The sequence below is a fragment of the Tursiops truncatus genome, chromosome X (genome assembly GCF_011762595.2).
Source record: "Tursiops truncatus isolate mTurTru1 chromosome X, mTurTru1.mat.Y, whole genome shotgun sequence".
NCBI classification, from domain to species: domain Eukaryota; kingdom Metazoa; phylum Chordata; class Mammalia; order Artiodactyla; family Delphinidae; genus Tursiops; species Tursiops truncatus.
The window spans coordinates 113,661,160-113,682,850 of NC_047055.1; the positions used below are offsets into that span (position 1 = coordinate 113,661,160).

The following is a 21,691-nucleotide window of genomic DNA, read 5'->3' on the forward strand; positions in this document are numbered from 1 at the left end:
CCTACGCTAATGCTAAGTAGAAGAGCACATTCTCTCTACAAAGACCCCATGAGTAACCCTGGATCTGTTCTCCCCTCAGGTGCAAGGAACGTCCCTGGACACGAAGAGGAGCCAACTGTGTGAGGACGGAACAGGCCTGCTGGAGTTCTCACTGGCCTAGCCAACTTTCTTTCCCTGTGGGTTCAGAAGGAGATGCTGCATCTCGTCTGCTACCAAGGATCGTGTCTACAAGCTGCCGCTGTCGCCTGAAAGTTTAGCAAGGTTCCTACGGTTACAGTCACGAGCAGCCACAATTCAACTCCCTTGATTAGAAGTATAATACTCACTTCATATCACAAATGTATAAAAATATGGCAGATAGTGTCATAACGATACTTTCTTTAAATGATTATATTTATAAAACAGACAGATATTTACCATATATATATTTATATATAGAATAAAATACTCCTGATGCAATATATAAACGTTACTGTTTAGTTTTTATAGAAACTACTGTAGCTGTCCCACTGCTTCACAATGTTCCAAACAGCTCAAAATAACTTTACGTTTAACAGAAAAGGTATGATTATAACAGTACAATATTAATTAATTATAAATAAATGTTACAAACCCTATCAAATATGGAAGTTTAGAAAACAATTTAAGACATACAGTTAGTTCATCTGCTAACCCTTCAAAGGGATACTCTTGGATTACAATAAACCCCACATTTAGTCTAGGCGGAAAAAAATCTGTGGTAAGGACATCGGTCAACACATATTTTTCTATCCCTTGCAGTGCCAAAACACATCCTGGCTTTCCCAAGTTCAACGGCGATTGCACTAGAGCTGGAACCTAAGGGGGAGAACCTGGCAAAAGTGTCTTCTTCCTCAGCTGCACACTATCCACTCTCACACAAGACTCGTGGGGACTGGTGATCCCTAAGGAACTCCTGTGGCTCTAAGATCCCTGACTAGCATTTGTGGCCGTGAGGAGCCAGCTGGCTCCACACATACAATATTGCACACACCTTGATAAAGCTGAAAATACTGGCTTACCACCCCGGCCCCGCCCATTCTCCACCCACCCCACCCCGCCCCTCCCCTCCTAACCGGATTGTCCCTTTCCCCCCCACCCCCACTCCAGCACACATTACAAGGCTGTCTCTTTTAAATCATTCAGATTTGGCATTCGGGACCTATTTGTTCTGTTATAAGGGTGCCCGTTTGGCCCACTCTTGGCACCCAGCTGTTCAGAGTAGGAAGGCCCCTCTGTGGCACTCCGGGTCACAGACGACACGTGCCAACCAGGGTCCATCTGACCTGGCAGCTGGAGGGCCGGCCTGCCCTTTGGTGTTGGCTCCTGCCGGATGTTACTGCTCCCACCAGAGGCCTGGCTCAGTGGGTGAATCCGAATTTCTGAGAAGGAATTTTTGGCTTGTTGAGTTGTTAAGGGCTGGAAGCGGGGGTCTGAGGAAGCCGGGTGATTTGAGGCTGAAGAGAGATGTAACAGCTTGCGCAGTGATTTTAATGGCTGGCTCTGAAAGAAAAGATGAGGGTGCATGTAGGATTTAATTTAGAGTAGACTTGAAAGCTGGGAGGAAAAGGAGCACAGACCTGAGATGACCGTGTGGAGCCAGGGAGGGCGGGTGTGGGGGAGGACGGGCCAGTCCAGCCTTATCTGTTCTTTTGTTCTTTTTCAGGCAAGATTGGAGTTATTTTTCTTTAATGAAAAAGCCTAGAAACGTAGAAGAAATCTAGAGCTGGTATGGTGACTGATCAAAGGCTTAGGCACCTTCTATCTGGCTGCATCCCATCTTTATGGGGGGGAGGGGGGAGGTCTCATGCGCCAACCATCAGAAAGAAGCAAAAGAAGGGATGTGCTTCTCCCTTTCGAGAAGACTTCCTTCCCAACAACTCTGCATAAAGCTGCCACTTAGATTTCACCTGCTAAAATTCAGCCACTCCACCATGTCTAGCGGCAAAAGTAACTGAAAAAATGTAATGTTTCAATAGGTAGCAACATACTCGGCTAAAAATTGTGTACCCCCTTCTGTTCTTATCTCCCTGATTTTCCCCTTCCCTTGGCATTGCAAAATCCCAGTGTTCCCTTTCTGCACTTTATCATTTTTTTGGTGTTTTACTGTTTTGAGGGGGAGGTAAAGTTTGGGCACTAAAAATGCAAAGCACACAGAAATAAGCAAAAGCCCTAGAGACTCTAAAACACAATTCACTCATAGGGAGCCTTCGCCTCATGGGGTGCTGCACTGTGGGGGGGACTTCAAAACAGGAGGGAGGGTCCCAGAAGCCATCTGCCCCACAGGCTCCTCACTGGCCAAAGCTGACTCACACCCCTTTCCTCTTTATCAGGCTTGATGGGGTCACCGTCAGAAGAGGCATGGGAAAGCACCCTGACATTCAAGGCCCTCACCTCGGACCCCGGCACGTGGGCCGAAGCCCCAGCCTGAGGCACCTCCGGCTGCCAATCCTCAAGGGCCTCAAGGCTTTTAAGGGCTCAGCAAAGTAAAATGTTGATAATCTCAAGAAATACTAAAGAGTCGGAGGCACAGGGCATTGAAATCCAGGGGCTACTGCTTGAGCACTGACTCGAGTAGAAATCGCTCCTGGGGAAGCATCCTCCATGGTCATTTCTGGTGATTTTTACAGCCCTGACCACATGTAACTATTGAACAATCACAATAGTTCAGATGGAGATATAAAGTTACCTGAAAAGAGCTTCTCGGCAAAAGAAGTGGCTCTAAAAGAAGGTTCTAAAACTCTGTACTTTCTCTCTCTCTCTCTCTCTCTTTCTCTCTCTCTCTTTTTTTTTTTAATAAATGAGGAATAGAACATCAGGCCCTCTCACTCACAGCCTTGTGCTTTTAGTTCGGGTACACGTCCAATAACTGGGATATCTGGTTCTCTACACTGTCTTCGTCCCTCCAGCCAATATTATGTTAGAAGCAGAAAATATAAATGGCTGGGCAAATACAGTTGAAATTTAGGGAGCTCTTCTCAGCAGCTCTAAGTAACAGCTTATAGTTAAAGAGAGTAAACAATAAACCTATAAAATAGAACCTACTCCTCCGAATCACAGAAATCCATGGTCATTTATAGGCACAAGTAACCCTACAGCCTCAAAAGCTCATGAGGGTTGTGAGAAATTTCAGTACAGAGGACTAAGAGATTTATAAAATATTGAATATAATCAAAAACAAGTTAGATTATGTTACTATGCTCATTATGGGATGCTGAAAAGATACAATATTTAAAAATTTCCATCAAAACAGGTTGCTTCAAGGAGATAAGACCTCAGTTACCTGAAAAATTTATGGATTCGGATTCTGCTTATTCCCCCATTATGGCAGAGAAATGTGACTATACATACTTTCTAATATGCAGTTCCTAATGCGAATGTTTGCCAGTTTTCTATCAAAACTAGTACGGATTTCAGAAGCTTAAACAGTCTTTCAGAAAGCTTACTGTATCTGTCTTTCAAGGCGCAGTTTGTAGGCTACCACCTTTAACGAACGCTTAATCTTCGCACTACCTTCTCTTACCCTCCCCTACATTTTACGGTACGCTTCACTTTTACCACGAATTATGGTCATTTGTGAATTTTCTCTCTCTCCTAGGCTGCAGAGTTTTTGTGGACTGGAACCGTATCTTATTCATTCCCCTTAATTGTCCTCCCCCTACCCGCAGGTGAAGACTAATAGAACCTCGCTTTTTTCCTCCATTCATCCGGACTACCAAGATGCATCTGGCTATTTCTGAGGGTATATTCTGGGCAGACTCTCAGCCTTGCTGTAACATTGAGAGGCTAAATTTCTCAACCCTGTCCTCTCTTCAGGAGAGACCGGTCACTGCAGAGTCTGAGAGTCTAGGAGTGATGCAGGCACCACTCACTTGGGTCTGTAGATCAGAGATCTTCTCAGGACGCCACTCCTTTGGTCTGCTGCTTGGGGTGCTAGCAGAGTGAATGGCTTTCTGTAATGTCAGAAGATCAGGGCCGTCAGAATTGGGCACCTAGAGCAGAATATGGACAAGGATTCAATAATCACACCAGTAAGCCTAAATAGGATATGCAACCACACGCAAGAGGAGAACGAAAGCAAATCAAACCAAACCAAAACTCACCCCCCTCCCCTCCAAAGAAGACTCAATAAAAAAAGAAATCACAACTCTCCCAATGTTCACAATGCAAGTGATGCTAGTTAAAGTCTGCTGCCCTCTTAATAATTTTCCCTGCATTAGGAAAAATTGGCAGATGTCATGCAGCTTTGTTAAACCTCAACCCTTAAAGCATTCCCATGCTGTTAGTTTTAGTCGCTGTAAGAGAGAGCAGTTAAATTGAGCTGTACCAGGAATTGCTGCCGTATCCTCATTCCATATTGCAGTTAGGTTATGAACCAGTTCAATAAAACAAAAATTTGTTCCTGCTGGGAAAATGATCCATACGCTGTGTTTGGTGGTGCCAAAGAAGTCTAGCAGGCTTTTAAGGATAGCAAAGTGAGAAAGTGTGGTTTGAATCATATTCCCAAGACACTACCCAGTAAATCTGGGTCTAGCATTATGCACTATGTAAGTGCTAGAAATTTGTGCCACAAATTCCAGACGAATGCAATTGGTCCACTCGCCGATTCTGGTGGACAGAGGAGAGTGCAAAAGCCCTGGCCTTCAACTAAGTGACCAGCAAAAGCTAGAGCCAGGCAAGGAAAGAGCAAATCACCAACTAACAGAAGCTGTTTTTTCATGGAGCCTGCAAGCTCACCCAATTTGGTCAATTTCACTTGGTTTCAAAGAGACAAACTGCCAACCAAGTGTTAACAAACTTTGTGAGCCAAACCAAAAGACATTTGTTAATTGTAAATGTTAATCAAATTCTTTACAGGAAATAAGGGATTTTATGAATACTGTCTGCCAACAACTGGCTAATCAGACAACCCAAACTAGCCTTTCACTAGTTTGTTTGTTTAATAGCCTTTTATGCTTCAACCTCCTTAACTGATTCAGGAAATCCAGAGTGTCGAAGAATTTGTATCTCAGTGAATTTATGGAACTGGCTCAGGTACTTAACTAGCACAAAGAGAATATGACCCCATGAAAATAAAAGACATGCTGTTGTCATCAGTAAAACAAGTTTACTGGAGCAGTTTTCAGGGCTACCATACGTAAAAATGGGTACCATGGGTGGAGTGACTACAGGAAGCTTTTTCAAAGAAGAACTATGCTTTAAATGATTCTTTGAATTAAAAAGAGGAAAGAGGGATTTCTTGATGCTTGGATTCTCCCCGTTGGTGGAATCTGTCTGCAATATAAGATACAAATAAACTAATTGCCAAGGAAAAAAAAGAAGGTGTTCTTATCGAAACTCCTAGCCCTTGGATGCTCTCAAATTGTTAAATATTTACAGTCACTGAAAGAATCTCTGTGCTGTGTGTGCATCTTGAGAGGTTCTGTTTCATTTCTCACCTGGACATGAAGATGCCAATAATGTAAATTCAAGACATGTAGAAACTTCTGTGTATATAAAGAACATTTGGACAGGCTCAATACCTATAGCAGGAATGTCTCTAGAGACCTACACACATATATTCACATTAAGCTTACAAAACATTTAAGGATTTATTTATTTATTATCAGAAATAGGACTGCTACAAAGAATTATGTTTAAAGGGCTACTGATGAGCTTCAATCTTTTCCTAATTGCCAGAGGTCTTAAGCAACTAAATAATCTACCATGTAATCTGCCGGTCTATTAGGAAAAAAGAAAAAGACACCGCAAACCTTTCTGAACGTGGTCAACTCTTGAACCAGAAAACATCACTTGGAAGAGGAATATATCAATATTGCAGGATTCTACCGTTGAGGAAGAAGCCTGGTTCTACACTGTGAGAAGTATTCACCCCATGGAAAATAGCTGGCACAATTCAGAATACGCCACAAAAGTGAAGAAACAGAAAGTTCAATCCTTAAACTGAAGCATGATTACCAGTTGAGATACTAACTAGGGTAAAATTACCAAGTTGGCAAAGTCACCATATGCTCTGAGGGCTTATGTAACTGTCTGAATGTGGAACTGAAGCCAGATTTCCCAAGGAGGCTTCCAGATTTGCTTGAGTCAAAGCAGGCATCTTTACAATACAGAATGATTTTCTGGCACGACTTTTCCCTGTTTTGGATATTTCAATTGTCAGAGAACCAGAATGTATATGAAGGTGTTCAGATCATCTTTTATTGGTGTGTATGAAGACATTCGAGTAAAATAGCCCATAAGGTTTCCTGCTCCCAAGACAGGGATCCAGGAAGAGTTTAACTTGCATGTCTAAGGAGGCCACAAGAAAGCCCTCAGACACGTATATGTATAACTGATTCACTTTGCTGTACAGCAAAAAGTGACACAACATTGTAAATCAACTATACTCCAATAAAAAAAATAATAAATAAAATAAAATAGAGAAGCAACAAGGATATAATGTATAGCACAGGGAATTCTAGCCATTATCTTATAATAACTTTTGAGTGTAAACTGCAAAAATAACTGAATCGTTATGCTGTACACCTGAAACAAATATAATATTGTAAATCAATTATACTTCAATTAAAAAAAAAAAAGACAAGTAGCCGGCGGCGCTCTGTACCGCTGGGCCCCTGGCAGGGACTGAGCTAGGCCTACTATTCAGGAGAACCCACCTCCCGTTCTCCCAACTGATTGTGCAACTTTGGGCAGGTCACAACTTGCCTGGGCAGTTAGCAAAGTAAAGGGGTTAAACTAGATTTAGGACCCACAGAGGCTACTCTCTGTGCACTGGGTATCAGATTACCATTTTGTTGAATCTTATGCAAAGGCCACAATGCTTTAAATCTTTCAAAGTTCATTTACCTAGTTTCCTTTTGCTGAGTTCTAGAGAGTGAAGAAAAGTTAAATTTAATTCTGTTCCAATGCTCATGTGAAGGAGGCAGAGTTAACACAATGTCAAGCCTGGGAGCCTGAGGTCTGCCAGGAAGTACTATGCTGAGTGCTTTTTGGAAATCTTACTCTAGATATCAAAGTCCTTTAAACATTTTTTTTCCTCTTTTAATTAAAAAAAATGCAGAGGGTATAAACAACTTTTGGTTTGGAAGGCTTAAGTCATTGTGACCTGTGCAGAGATATTTTGCAGTTGCTTTACATATCAAAAAAGAAAAGTATGAAACCCTAAAAAAAGTAAGTTCAAGTGGAGAGTATGTTAGAGAATAGTAAATTTCCTATTTACCCTACTCTACACTATTTAAACATCTAAAATTTGAACCAGATCTTGAATAATAGTCAGTCAACATGTACATACTTGACTCATGCCATGGTGAGCCGCAGGTTTAACGTGGGTCTAAGGCAGATATCAAAAGCTAAATCTACACACAAAAACACCTTCAATTCCTGTGTCCTTGCTATTTTCTTCCACTTAATCACCCCACAATGGCTATGGGCCTGAGGTTAAGAACAAAAACAAACTCGAAATAAAAATAACAGTGGTTAGGAGGAGGTAGTCTAAGTTTAATGTTCATGATGGATAAATATGTTCCACAGATGATGATATAAGTTTTAATAGCACTTTACATATTTTAAACTTCTCTACTTCAAATCAGGTCTATTTTGTTCATCTGGTCTAAATAACATATGTAGTTAATATGCAACTAAGTGACATCTTGACTGGACCTTCTACTTTAAGTGAGTTTCAGTTAGCCATATAGGCAGGTTTTGCTTTTTTTCTAAATAAACATTTCAGGAATATTATGCAGCCATTAAAATGAAGATAATAAAATCTGTGTAGTAACGTACATATTGTGTGTATGTGTGACAGAAATACTATTAAAAAGCCAGAATACAAAATTATACTAGAATGACTACTATTATTTAAAACAAACTAAAAAACCACCTTCTTTCCATAAACATATGCACAGGCCAAAAAGCTAGGAGGAAATATACCAAAATCCTAATACTAGTTGTGATAGGGTGGTAAGATTAGAAATGATCATTTTTTTCCTCAATTTTTCTGTAATGAGCTCATATTTATATTATAGTGACATCATAAATTTAACAAACAAGCAAGTAAAGAGTAATCGAGGAAGGCCTTTATTAAATCCTTACTTCAAATATTATATTCCTTTTTACTATCATCTATCTCATCTTTACTCACCATTGAGTCATAATCCTAGACTTTTCGTAACGGAACAGACCTCAGAAAAACTGAGTCTAATCTATTCATCTTAAGAGATGAAATCAATGAAGTCCATCTGGGTAGGTCATTTTGATTATGCCTTTTTCCTTTTTAAATAAACGAGAGTCAATCACGTATGAAGTAAAACTAGAAACAAAATAATTTAAAATGGCTGACTCAACCTTGTCTAGTCTCAAACGTGTCATAAAGCAAAGGAGGAAGAACGCCTTGTGTGGGTGAAGACGTTCCTGCTGGCCTGGAGGCCTGGCTTCCCCACGTGTTCTCACGTCACTAACCAGCAGAATCCTTGCCTGGTTCGTTCAGTGATGTGACCTGCACAGTTCCATGTACCCAGCCCTTGGTTCAGGTGGAGGGCTCTCAGGAAATGAGACTCATTCCATTTCACAGTTCAATCACAAGATAAACATGTCCTACTAAAGCAAGCCCTGAAATGTCAAATACTATGACCTGTCTGTGACTAGGCAGCCCAGAAATGCACTTGTCAACATGGGAATCAGATAACCAGCCAGCGGAGAACAATGAACGATGGTTAGTTAAGAATTTTAAGATTTAAACACAAACCAAAACCATTTCCTAAATTTTCATGTATCTTTAACCCTCAGAGAGAAATAAATCCTGCAGCTTCATAGTTTTTACATGAATATAAACCCACATGGATAAGATGTTTATTGAGAAAGGGTTAAAGCATTCTCTTTCATCCAAATTAAATTTCTTCTATTCCTGGAGATTCTGTTGAACCTAGAAAAGGCTCTGTGAGAGGAGGATAGTTGTATAGAATTTGAGAGAGAAACATATACAGTATATGCATGTTAAGTCTCAATAAGAAAATAATTCACTTTGTCACATACAAAGTGTAAAGTACCCACAGACTAATGCAGACTCATACGGATGCCACTGTAAATAGAAACTGGCCATCTACTTACTGTTTGAGATTTCTTCTTTTTCTTTTTCATTGACCTGAAAAAACCTTGTTTTTCCTTTTCCTTGAGTTGTTCAGAATGACTAATGTTTTCAGGACTTTTCCTAAATGGGAAGACATTTTTATCATATTGATCTTTCAATCATTCTCCTGCCATTATATGACAAACATAATGAAGACTAAAAATGCATGACACCAGGTTCAAATAGCCATGAAGAATCAAGCACATAGGTAAAGAGCCTCTAAAAACCACAGAAGGAACTGAATCTCATCAACCATGGTTAATGATTAGCCTTTTGGCAAAGGCTCACTTGAACGAGCAATTTGAGCATTATTACAAATGATCTGTATCTATGCCGCAGGACCATTTTCATGCTGTTGAAAACCTCAGAATTAGAGAGTCTGAAAAGCACACGCTTTGAAGGATGGCTTTTCTGTAACCCTCTGAGAGAAACAGAAACATTTTCAGTATCTTCGTTTTTCTATTTACCTTTTAAAAACCAGCTTAACAAGTTCATTATTAGTGGCTTGCCAAGGTACTGAACATTAAAAAAAAAAAAAAATCAATACTGCTACATAAACCTTACAAATAAAAGTAAAAATTGCCTGAAACTGGAAAATCCCTTTATAAAAATCTTATATATATTTATTAAAACTAAATAAAAAATAGATAAGGTATGAAAAAATGGAGACAGGATGAATGCTTTAATACAAAGCACTCTTCTGAAAAAAAAGCTTCTAACTGAAAATAACGACATTAAGCTTCATACCACTGACACCACCAGGTATTTTAATACAAATAGGAGATATTAAAAGAGAGCAAACAAGACACCTCAGCCCCAAGAAGGTGACTACTTGTATGTTAACAGAGGCCCTATATTACTTAAATTAACTTACGGTCTTTAAAAAACAACTGGAATGGCGTCATTCTCGAAAAAGGCACATTCCACGGGCCCTATTTTGAATTTGAACATCTAGATGACTGTGGAAAACCATTTTCTCAAATGACTGAATTCCTTCTATTAGCTATTCCCCAAAATCAAGAGTAGAAACATTAACGGTGACAGAATTCATTCATATTTATGGTTTTAGAGTACTGAACAGTAAAGTTACCAGAACATCTAAAAAAACATGAGCAAACCAGCATCCTTTACTTGATTAAACCTCTGTGAAGGCAGAAAACATCTATAACAAACCATTACAGATCCACATGATAGAAAACACCATGAAGCTATTTTTAAAAATCACATCTTCACAGATTTTTCACTAATATGAAGGAATATTCCAACTACAATATGAAGTGAAAACATCAGGATTCAAAACTTTCTACATAATATGAGCCCAACTGTATTTTTTAAAAAAGGCATATATGTGTATATATACACACGTTTTTTAAAAAGCAGGAAGAAAATTTTTAAAAATCTTAATAGTTATCATTTCTGGGTAGTAGGATTATTGGTGATTTGTTGTTACTTCTTTTTAATTTCAAACAACAAACATGTACTGCAGATATAATAAAAAGGTTTTACAAACCACACAAAATTCATTTGAAAAGCCACGAACTCATGATCAAAGACCACAAGGGAAACAATTTAGAGAGAGAGAGAGAGACAAACACACAAAAAACAAGAAGTAAAAACCATGACTGTTTGAAGGAGCCATGGTCATTTCTTCTCAAGTGTTTGGCCTAAAAGTTAATGGGAATACCAAAGAAGGAAAAACATGTACTGTAGGCTCAAGTGTTCTTGAAACTCATTAGGACCTGCAATTTTAAACCTCACTGAGAGAGTTCCAAGTTCTGAAGTTAAAGTTTTGTAATACAACACAACCAATAAAATAATTAGCACTGGGACTCAGAATGATGCATATAAAATTTTGAAAGCTAAAAAGCTTCAGACATGATGGAATGAGTGAGAATGGAATAGTGAAAAGTTAAAGATTCTTTAAACTCAGTGTTGTAGTGCTGGAAAAAGCACTCTCATCCTAATGACAGACTGGGCCTATTCGGTCAAAGTTTCTTATGACAAGAACTGTTGAGATTAAGGAGATGAAACCCTTGGATGGGGCCTAAAGACAGACTGCCCTAAACTAAATTCCAGGCCACAGCATTCAGTTATGTGAGGGTTCTACGGAACACAGCAGAACAGTGTAAGTAGTTTGCTGGAATCACAAAAGCACCACTCTTAGAATTGAAAGTAACCTTAGAGAGCATCTAGTCCAACCAGCAATACTATTCCTAATGTTCTGTAACTTCCAGAAGTTAAAGAATTATATGCTTATGATATAGCTTATGCCCTTCCATAATGGGGTCTGCACATAACCTAGAAGCACAACAGAGTACTCAGATTAATGGGTAGAAGTTTTTGCTAATCAGAATTAAAGTCTAACAAAATCTCAAAGGTCTGCTGAGGGTCAGTAGTTAAAGTGCTTTCTGCCAACCCAGGAAATCTTTAAGGGGGACACATTCATCATGACCACAATCTCAGGATGGGAATGGGCGTTACTATAAGAATGTTAACATTGGCATGAGAGGAAGTGAAGGCTTGAGACACTAGTCCTAGGAGGAGCAGGATTTGGGTAGGAAGAAGAGTCTGTCCAATAAAATGAAAGTGAGAGGATGGGGGGGGTGGGGGAAGGGTACTGAAAGAGAAGAAGCAGCAGGACAAAAAGACCGGTGTTTGCAGTTCCTTGTGTCCCCAAAACACAGAGGATGAATCAAAGACTCCCGCAGGGTCTCTTCAGAGGAACTGGATAAACTAGAGCCCGGGGGAAAGGGGAATGATGAGGAAAACATCCTCAAACTGGAGCTGCAGAGAGGCGGTAGGGCCAAGATCCAGGTGGGAAAAGATTGCAGGGGCCAAAGCAAAAAGAAAATAAATTACCCTTGGACTAGAGGATGAAAGCTAGGTGTAAGGTGTGAGTATGCATGCATCACAAAAGACACAAAAGGAAGTCAGAGAGAAAGAAAGAGTGCCAGTCGGGGAGAGAGAGGGAGACAGAGAGGGAAAAGCTACATTGAATCATACACATACAGAGAATTAACAGAAAAACATAAGAGGAAAAGCCTGTGAGAGACACTTAGGGATGGAGAGAAGCTGCCTGGAACACAGGCACCTAAAAAGCTGTGTGCTGTACAAATGAATGAAAAGACTTGAACATCTATAACCAGCAGTGCACCCAAAGGGTAAGAGTCGCCGCACGACTTAATCTCATTTGTGAATTCTGGACCCTGTTATTGATTCTACCTGGTACGGTCAACAGTTGTGTGCTGAGCTAACTGTACAGGCAACAGATGGGTTCAAGAGGAGCAGCACAAGAGAAGGGCAAGTGGGTGATCACATAAATCACAGGGACAGGAGCTTTCAGAAGGACCACCCAGCTAGTCACTTGGCACAGTGGGGGGTGGGGTGGGCAGCGAGGATGATGGGGGAGGAGTGTGTGTGTGTGCGTGGGTGGAGGGAGCAGTTAACAATAACAGTCTCCTTCCTGAACAGTCATGGGACTCAAACAGTATCTACCACAACAGCTACTACTTCCATAAGGGGTTAAGAGGAAAGAGAATTCAAAAGACTCACCTAAAAAAAGGAAGGAATTAAAACTGACTGAATCAAAGCCAACCAACACTTACAGAGTACTGTGTATGCATCAGGATCTGTGTTAAGTGTTGGAGATACAGAGAAAAACTAAAACAAGGAGTGTGACCTCAGGCTGCTCACAGACTCAAGGCAAGAGACCCACAGGTTTGACGGAGGGCCAGGAAGCGCCAGCATAATCTCCCCAAAAGCAGCAGCATGAAGGCGCGCAGAAGAGGAGAGATGCTTACTCTGTGACACTTGTCCTGCCACCCTCCCGCCCTGCCAGTGTGACTAGGGTGGGTCGGCTAATGTCTGAGAGTAGGAAGTCAGTGACTAATTCTACAGGAATAATTCTGCGAGTTATCAGGACAAGCAATAATGGATACCAATGTCTTCATAACTTTACAAGAAGAGAAAGCCTGGGATTGTGCGAGTGACAGCAATTCTTCACTTATTTCAACGACTGGGATTTCTAATTAATTTGGTTTACTATTTAAGTGTCAATTTTTAACCCAATTTTGACAGCAGTCTTTCTAAACACTTTGTCTTTTTATGGAAAGTAAGAGCAGCCTATTTTAAAGATATATACTCTACATGGATATCTCTGCTATGTATAAGACCATACAGCTAGAAATGATTTTCCCACTGGGGCCTGAGAAAAAGCAAAAATACCTCTCTTCTCTCTACAGCTATTGTTTAGAATCCTTCTCCCTCTGCACACTGTACTGTTACCTGGGATTATTTCTTGCCTGACAACCTCAGTGCCAACTGCTAGAACTGTGCATAAAAGAAGAATAAACAGGCTCACAGGGAGGATGGAGGTGTTTTCCCGTTAGTAAAGATGATCAATCTGACTGCATTAACCCTATTTTTGTTGTTCTGAAATATTTTGGCTTATCTCCCAGTTCTTAACTGGATTCTGGACAGCTGAGATGGCCAGAATAACAGCTCTGTGTATTATACTACACTATCCATTTATCACTTTAAAGTATGACATAGTAGCTTGATTTTTCTATTGCAAGAAATGTGGACACTGTACAAATATCCTCTTCTCCAAAGAAATGGAAGTACTACTAACAAGGAGAAACAGACTGCTCTTAGGTAGGTGATAATTTAGGAACAGCAATTCACTATGTCACCATGGTTTGTTCATGTTTTTGTAACAGTTATCAAAAGGCATTTCTCTCAAATATAAATATGGTGAACCAATGAGAGATACTGTTCAAGAAAAAAATCCAAGACAAGTCAAGCTTAATGGATGACTTAGACTAAGTTAGATATGATGCGTGGAGAACTATCATAGCAGCATTATCATGAGGGGTAGTAGGAACAAAAGAATATAGCCAATTCATCCCTGGCAATTCTGGAATTCTCTCAAGCCTCATAACAGCAGTATCAGAGTAAAGATGACTTGATGAAGACTTATCTAAAGTTCAGCATCCCAACTGTGCCTCTTTTTTAAAACAATTGTTGTTAGGTTTCTACACATATCCAGGTCTAAACAAGCTCTACTTAAACTGATTATCAAAAAGACAGAAACAATATGCTGTTAAGTTGTTTTGTTTTTCTTTTTCAATATGCTGTTAAGACTGTTAATCCCACATTTGGATTTAGTTTTGATCTGACCTACCTGATTTTCATAGGACTACGTTAACATGCAATCGACGCACTTTTAAACCATCACCACTTCATCATGCAATGACCAAGACGAAAAACAATTCCATCTGAACTTCTGTGTTCTCACAACTTAGACACTATTCTCACGGCTTGTCAAAACCACACTTGAAAACTCTCAACGCCGTTAACTTAAAGAAGTTGTACCTGTGCTCTCAGGTTAATGTATAGATCTTGTCTACTGTTACACGTTGGAAGAATGCACTGAAGTTGATCAGCAAAGTAAGTGGAGACGAGACACCTGGCAAGTCATACTGAAGTTAGAGAACATTAATGGCAAAAACCACGGCTGCTAACGTTAACAAGTCACAACGGTGCCAGGCACTGCTCTAGATGCTTTTGATGTTTGACTTCATTTAACGATCGTATTTACCCAATGAGGGAGGTGCTATTCTTAGCCCATTTTACAGACAAGGAAACTGAGGGGCAGAGAACTGAAGGTCACATGGCCAAAAGGTGACACTAGTCAAGATATCCTATTTCCAGGGTCTAACCTCTGAGTCATTAATGTTAAAACTCTCATTTTATAAATAAGGCGATAGATATAAAGTATGCTTACAAAAGAAAAAGTATTTATAGCTTTAAGAAAACCGTTTTTATTATTGTAAAAAAAAGTAAGTTATTTTCCGCATAGGGCATGGTAACACTGAAACCTTGATATAACCCTGCCAACAGGGTCCAAATTGTGTGAATTCTGGCAGTAAACAGCAGAGATGGAATCTGACAGATTGGTCTCGTTCTCAATTCAGTGAGTTACAATGAGGCACCATTTTATTCTCTTGGTGGGGAGCTTAGCAGCTGTATGAAATACTTAAACACCCCTCACATCTAGATTCTGGGAAGTCTTTCTGGGGAGCTGAGAATATAAAGTCTACATTATTAAAAAAATAGTCCTACCCCTAAGACAAGATCTGCTAATGAGACTTGATGTATGTTATAATTCTCTCCTTAAATTTTTATTACACATGACACAAAGATTAAAGGATAAGCAAAACTGGCACATCATTTTATCCTCTGACTACCAGTACATTTTTGTGGTAGCATGAAGGGTTGTTCCCCTATTTCTCTCTTTTCACCCTGAATGAAAGTCAGGCGGCACAGAAGTACAGGACATGAGCTTCAGAGTCAGAATGCATCTAGGTCTAGATCCCGGCTCCCTCCTCCCTGTTTCTGGCTGTTCAGCACCAGGCGGGCTCCTTACCTTTTCTAAGCTGCAGTTTCCTCATCTGGAGAGTGGGAGGCACCCCTACTTCAAAGGCTGATTGTGAGTACTGAGTGAGACAGTGCACACAAAGAGCTAAGCAAAGTGTCTCCTACATGATTCAACAGCAACAAGTGGAGAAGACAGCAAAGGACATCAATCATGTCAGAAGAAGGCGATGGAAGACTTATGAGGTATGTACTGACCCAGGATATTTTCTTTCTTTTACATCGTATTTAATATAAATGGTGAACATGAAAGAAACTATTACAAATAATGACAAATCACATTTCCCTTATTAAACAATCTCTCTTTAGAAAGAAAGGCCTAGCAGGGGAAAGAACGCTAAAAAGTTTTATCCAGAATTTCTATGAAATCTAAAATCTACAATTAGAAAAAAGAAGAGTAAAAACAAGCTAAAATACCCACCATGGATCAAATGCCGGTTGTCTTTTTGAGTGATTAGTTCCAGAACTGCTTTCTGACGGTAGGGAAGAGACTCTGGTTGACACATTATTTTCATGGAAAGAATTATCTGGACGTGGAGATGGCACTGAATGAAGAAAAAGTAAGCCACTGATATACTCTTTTGGTTAAAGCAGTTCTCAGGTTGTTCTATTGCACTTTCTCTCACACAAACAAAATAAACTAACAAAAAGATAAGTCAAAATCCTTATTTGCCCTTCATATAACTCGTATGTTTTCTGAGGCTGGAGGCATTCCAGGGAGCATTCCCCCCACCTCCAACTGCCTATGACAGTAACTTGCAAGGGTCAATTAACACCAGGCAATATATATTCAAGGCATAAATTGATGTATCAGCTGATAAACTGGAGAACATCGTAGGAGACTTAAAAGTATGAATATGATCCCCATCTCCCTGTTTTGACATTCTTTTAAGTTGAGGCTTTCTTACATCATAGGCCCAACTACGTAAAATCTATTCTTAGTGTGAAGTGATTCTTAACAGTATGTGTACTGGAATACACAAACTACAGTTTAACCCTTGCCACTTGGAAGGTGGCATCAATTTTATATTTTTTAAAACTCAATTCCAAAGAAATTTGGTTATTTTTACAAAAATACTATTTTTCTCTAAGTTTTCAATCCAGGAATAAACAAAAAGACAAACCACAATGTATGTGAGTAAATACTTTTCTGCTTTTCTTTGGGAGGTGGGTGGGTATTATCTTTTTCTATCAATTTCTAAGCTTGGTCATAAATGAAAATATATTGCAAATTTCATCACAAAAGGAATATACAGGCTGTATATAAAGACAAATGACACCATACTACTTGACTCTTGGCCAGCAGGACTGAAAATGGGAAATATACTAAAAAATCTGTCGTTTCAATGATACCACTAAATCTTTATCCAGTTAGATTTAGTAGCATGATTGAAACAAGCAATGTCTCCAAATGTTTCACCTAGTTAAATCTTTTCCTTCTATTTCTGGACTTTCTAAAATAAAAATGTTCTTCCTGCCAAACAGTGAAGTCGATTATGAGGGGCTTTGCTGATAGTAACCTAGTTAATTCACTTGCAATCAAAATAAAACCGTGTTTCTAGAAGTCAAGGACTAATTAATTAATTGAAAACTTAGTTAACATTTTAATATTAAAGTATACTCTCCAGACATCTATAGAAATAAAACATGTATGATCCACTTTGCACGTAAAACTTACAGTGAGAGAAGAAAAGACTTGCTTATATGTACACTACAATATTTTGTTTAATTAACTTTAAAAAAAAATTTTTATTTATTTTTGGCTGTGTTGGGTCTTCGTTGCTGCACGTGGGCTTTCTCTATTGTGGTGAATGGGGGCTACTCTTCATTGCGGTGCAAGGGCTTCTCATTGGGTGGCTTCTCTTGCTGTGGAGCATGGGCTCTAGGCACGTGGGCTCAGTGGCTGCGGCACGCAGGCCCTAGAGCGCGCGGGCTTCAGTAGTTGTGGTGCACGGGCTCAGTAGTTGTGACTCGCGGGCTCTAGGGCGCAGGCTCAGTAGTTGTGGTGCACGGGCTTAGTTGCTCCACGGCATGTGGGATCTTCGTGGACCAGGGCTTGAACCTGTGTCCCCCACACTGGCAGGCGGATTCTTAACCACTGCGCCACCAGGGAAGTCCCATGTTTAATTAACTTTAATATGAATTAAAATTTTAGTCCCATAAGGTTCTAAAGTACCCATGGCATCAGAAAAAAGAATAATAAATGCATCAAAAGGCATATTCAATGCCTTATACTTTTCTCAAAGGTTGGGCTAGGAGGGAACAGAGTAGCCTAATCATTCAATATACATTATGTCCTGCATAACACTTGTATGCATTTATTTAGCTCAGGTTCCTAGTTAAAATGACCAAGCAGTTGTCCGTGTTACCCCCCAGTTCCTGCCCTTTCCAGCTGTCCTCCCAGATCAACAGAATAATGAGAAGGTGGGCAGTGTGGATGTGGCAACTGTAGAAGGTCGTGGTGACCTTTGAAGGAGGCTTTGAGAAGCTGAGCCTCACGGACTCAGGAGGCTTACTGAGTGGGCTTACTGCCAGTCTCACCACTAGGGTCTGAGGATTCCTGGGGGCTCCCACTCTATTACTACATAGCTCCTTAAAGGTGATACCTTTCTCTCTCAATCTGTCCTAAATCCATTCAGCCACTGAAACATCTGTTACAGGTGTCAAACATCAAAGCACATTTTTTGTTTTTTGTTTTTGTTTTTTTTTATGGTACGCGGGCCTCTCACTGTCGTGGTCTCTCCCGTTGCGGAGCACAGGCTCCGGACGCACAGGCTCAGCGGCCATGGCTCACGGGCCCAGCCACTCCGCGGTATGTGGGATCTTCCCGGGCCGGGGCGTGAACCCATGTCCCCTGCATCAGTAGGCGGACTCTCAACCACTGCACCACCAGGGAAGCCCAAAAGCACATTTTTAAGGTCATGCAAGTACACTTGAAGATTTTCTTTCATCCAATCAACAAATATTTATGAAATTGCCAGGCAGTGTGCTAGTCAATGACGGTAAAAGAGGAAAAGGTAAAGGGCCTTGTAACCTTGTGAGAGAGAAATGCAAACAAAGAATCAGTACCATGTGGTGTGTGTCATGTTAGAGACACAGGGCCATGGGCGGAACAAAAGAGGGAACACTTCACTTCACCTAGGTGGGCAGGGAAGCCATCACACTGCAGAGGACCTCAAAGCAGAATCTCAAAAGGGACAGAAACAAGTTGTCCAAGCAGGGGGAGTACTGCATTCAGGTCAGAGGAGGGCACGGCCTGTGTGAGTCCCACAGGCTGGGCACCAGAGTGGAGGAGGAGGAGCTGGAGAGGATAGCAAGGGCCAGGGCAGAGAAAGTCTAGAATGCCATCTTAGGGAACTCAGATTTTGTCCTGATGCCAATGGGAAGTCGCCAGAGGACTCTCAGCAGATGAGAGATAGAGGACTGGGGCTGGGGTGGAGGCAATGGATTGTCCTGCTGTATTTTTTTCCCTGTAGCATTTATTATCTTTTACTGCTCTATGTAATTATTACATTTAGTGTTGCTCTCTCCTCATGAGAATGTGAACTCTGTGAGGGTCGAGACCTTTGGCTGTCTTGTTCACTGATGTTCTAAATTAGAAGTGTCAGACATACAAGTGACATCGATAAATATTTTAAGACTTGGGACTTCCCTGGTGGTCCAGTGGTTAAGAATCCGCCTTCCAATGCAGGGGACGCAGGTTCAATTCCTGGTCGGGGAGCTAAGATCCCACATGCCGCAGGGCAACTAAGCCTGCGCGCTGCAACTACAGAGTCCACGCGCTCTGGAGCCTGCGCGCAACAACTAGAGAGAAGCCCCCGTGCCACAGTGAAGAGCCTGCGTGCCACAAAGAAAGATCCCGCGTGCCACAACTAAGACCTGACGCAGCCAAAAATAAATAAATTTAAAAATATATATGTTATGACTTAATCGAATGAATGAGTGGTGTGGTCAGAACACAGCTTCAGAAGGATCATTCCAGGGACCGTTTTGATGGTGACCTTAGAGACAGGGAGAGCAGTTGGGAGGCTACTCAAAGTACCCAAGTCAGAAGCCACAAGGGTCTGAACTAAGACAGAGGGAACCAAGGCAGGGAGACGAGGTGGAAGGCAGTAGTGCAGGCAAGAATGACACTTACCGGAAGTCAGGGCAGTGAAATGTAGGGGAGAGTGCAGCCTGGATGTGTAGTGGGGGGGAGAGAAGAGAGGACCCTGATGGGTGCTAGGAGCTGGGTTTACCTCGGTAGAAGCTGCCAACTCTCCTCGGAACAGGATCATTGTACAGGTGTCTGTTTTCTTTGGGGACAGTGCCATCATCAGAGTGGGGGTCATGATACGCTCCACCCTGAGATAAAAAATAGGTTTACAAAAAGTAAACAACAGAGAGATAATGAGGCAACCTGTGAACGTAGAAAGGTGCCTAATTGATCTATAATTTACTCCGGGATCTATTTAAGAGAAAACTCAGAATTATGGCATGAGGAAGACTGCTTACTTTATAAGCCAGTTCGAATAATCTGTGGGAGATTGGGTACGAATAAATCTTACAAGGTAGACTGTAATGATGTTGAGTGACCAATCTTTACAGACATGTTCTATTGTACAAGGTAACAGCTCTAGAAAATTCAGACCTCAGACTTCTGCCGTGAATGGAATGAAGTGGTGCCTTCTCTGGAGGACTCCTTAACGGAAGATCGCGCCACAGTCATCTCTGGAGGCAGTTGCTCTCCGGGCTGGAAGTCAAATTTCAAAGGATTTATAAGAGTGTCCTGTTCCTAGGGATGAAAATCACCTAAATCGCCATGGGTTTTATTTGGTATAACCAGTACCTTAACTGGCTAAAATTAAACATGTGAATTGGTTAAAACACAAATTGTCCTATAAAAGAGTGAATCATCTGATGAATGTAAAATAAGTCAAACAAATGTCACACAGATGGAAAGTGAAATTCTCATTAAAGTTAATGCAAGCAGGGAATGAATTACTCTGAAAATAGTTCAATTAATTATTAAAAATAAAGAAAATTATCTTCCTAATATCTAGAAAGTCATGGTCTGAGCAGCACTCAATTAGAATAGAGATTCTGTTAGTTAATCCAAAATTTCTCTAGCAGATTTTAGGCTGAGTTCTCAAAAAAGAACTACAGATGCAAAATTATATTTCATGAAGGACTTACATGGCAGATTAAGATGAAAACAAATGTTCTTTGGATATATCAAGGAATTGAATCAGTACCCTTAATAATTTGTCTTAAAAATTCCCTAACTACCGCAGTTTTTGTACTTAAGTTCTCTTCTTAATCTTCTCTAGGTTAAAAGTACTTATACTTCATGTATTTTCTTAATAATCACGACAGCACTCATCTCCGGAGACACTACCTATTTCTCTCAAGGAAGTGAGTCACAAGCTAAAAGCAGCCTTGGTCCACAGTCGTGTTCATTGAGGGGAAAAGTAGCATTTTCTAACCTCAGAAAAAAAAGATTAAGGAATAAAATTACCAAGCCATTCAGAGGAGCTAGCTCAATTGCATATCTGTATATTATGCACAGAAAATTATTTTTGAGCCTTACATGGTGTGTCAAAACCAGTTTATTTGAGATTTAAAATATGGTTTTCTCTTTCTTCCCCTCACTCCCCAAATGTACTACGAAAGGATTCTGGGCAGGAAATTACCCAATGTAGCCTTTCTTCTTTCTACCTTGTGACAAGATCTCATTTGAATTTTATCACATGCATTGTTTACAAAGACCTCTACATCTAACATAAACTCTAAGCGACAGAGCCAGTCCAGTCCCCTTGCTCTTGAAGGTGCCTACAGTACTTTGCAGGAGAGTGATTCCCATCATTATTCACAGCTTCAGTTACTTTTCAAGCCATATGCCATCTTTGTGCCTTTAAACTTGTACTTTCTTGCAGCTTGGCACTGCATTTCCTGAACTGGACTTAAAATTCAGTAACAGTTGGATCTGTGTTTAGCCGACAGTTATTGTTTTATAATTAGCTTATTTCCACCATGTTCATGAAGCCTTTTCTCTAGCACTCTCAGACAGCCAGTCCATTTGCCCATTTTCCAAGGTATAGTTGTTTTTTTTTTAACTTCTTCTCTATTTAC

The 21,691-nt window shown here is 40.4% G+C and overlaps 1 protein-coding gene across 5 annotated transcripts in view; it reads right to left on the minus strand.

Annotated features, from left to right (window-relative positions):
* Window positions 1–1,100: 1,100 nt before the first annotated feature.
* The window catches only part of CDKL5 (cyclin dependent kinase like 5), a 182,775-nt gene continuing 162,184 nt past the window's right edge, over window positions 1,101–21,691 (minus strand). For 4 of the 5 annotated variants that reach the window (XM_033849397.2, XM_073799430.1, XM_033849398.2 and 1 more), the window contains 7 exons: window positions 20,211–20,312; window positions 19,819–19,924; window positions 16,002–16,125; window positions 9,127–9,226; window positions 5,170–5,292; window positions 3,891–4,010; window positions 1,101–1,521 (listed from right to left, as the gene is read on the minus strand). In XM_033849397.2, coding sequence (XP_033705288.1) covers window positions 1,135–1,521; window positions 3,891–4,010; window positions 5,170–5,292; window positions 9,127–9,226; window positions 16,002–16,125; window positions 19,819–19,924; window positions 20,211–20,312 — 1,062 coding nt within the window. In that variant the 3' untranslated portion in view covers window positions 1,101–1,134. The remainder of the gene's footprint in view (window positions 1,522–3,890; window positions 4,011–5,169; window positions 5,293–9,126; window positions 9,227–16,001; window positions 16,126–19,818; window positions 19,925–20,210; window positions 20,313–21,691) is intronic. The other variant, XM_033849400.2, reaches the window with a different exon arrangement.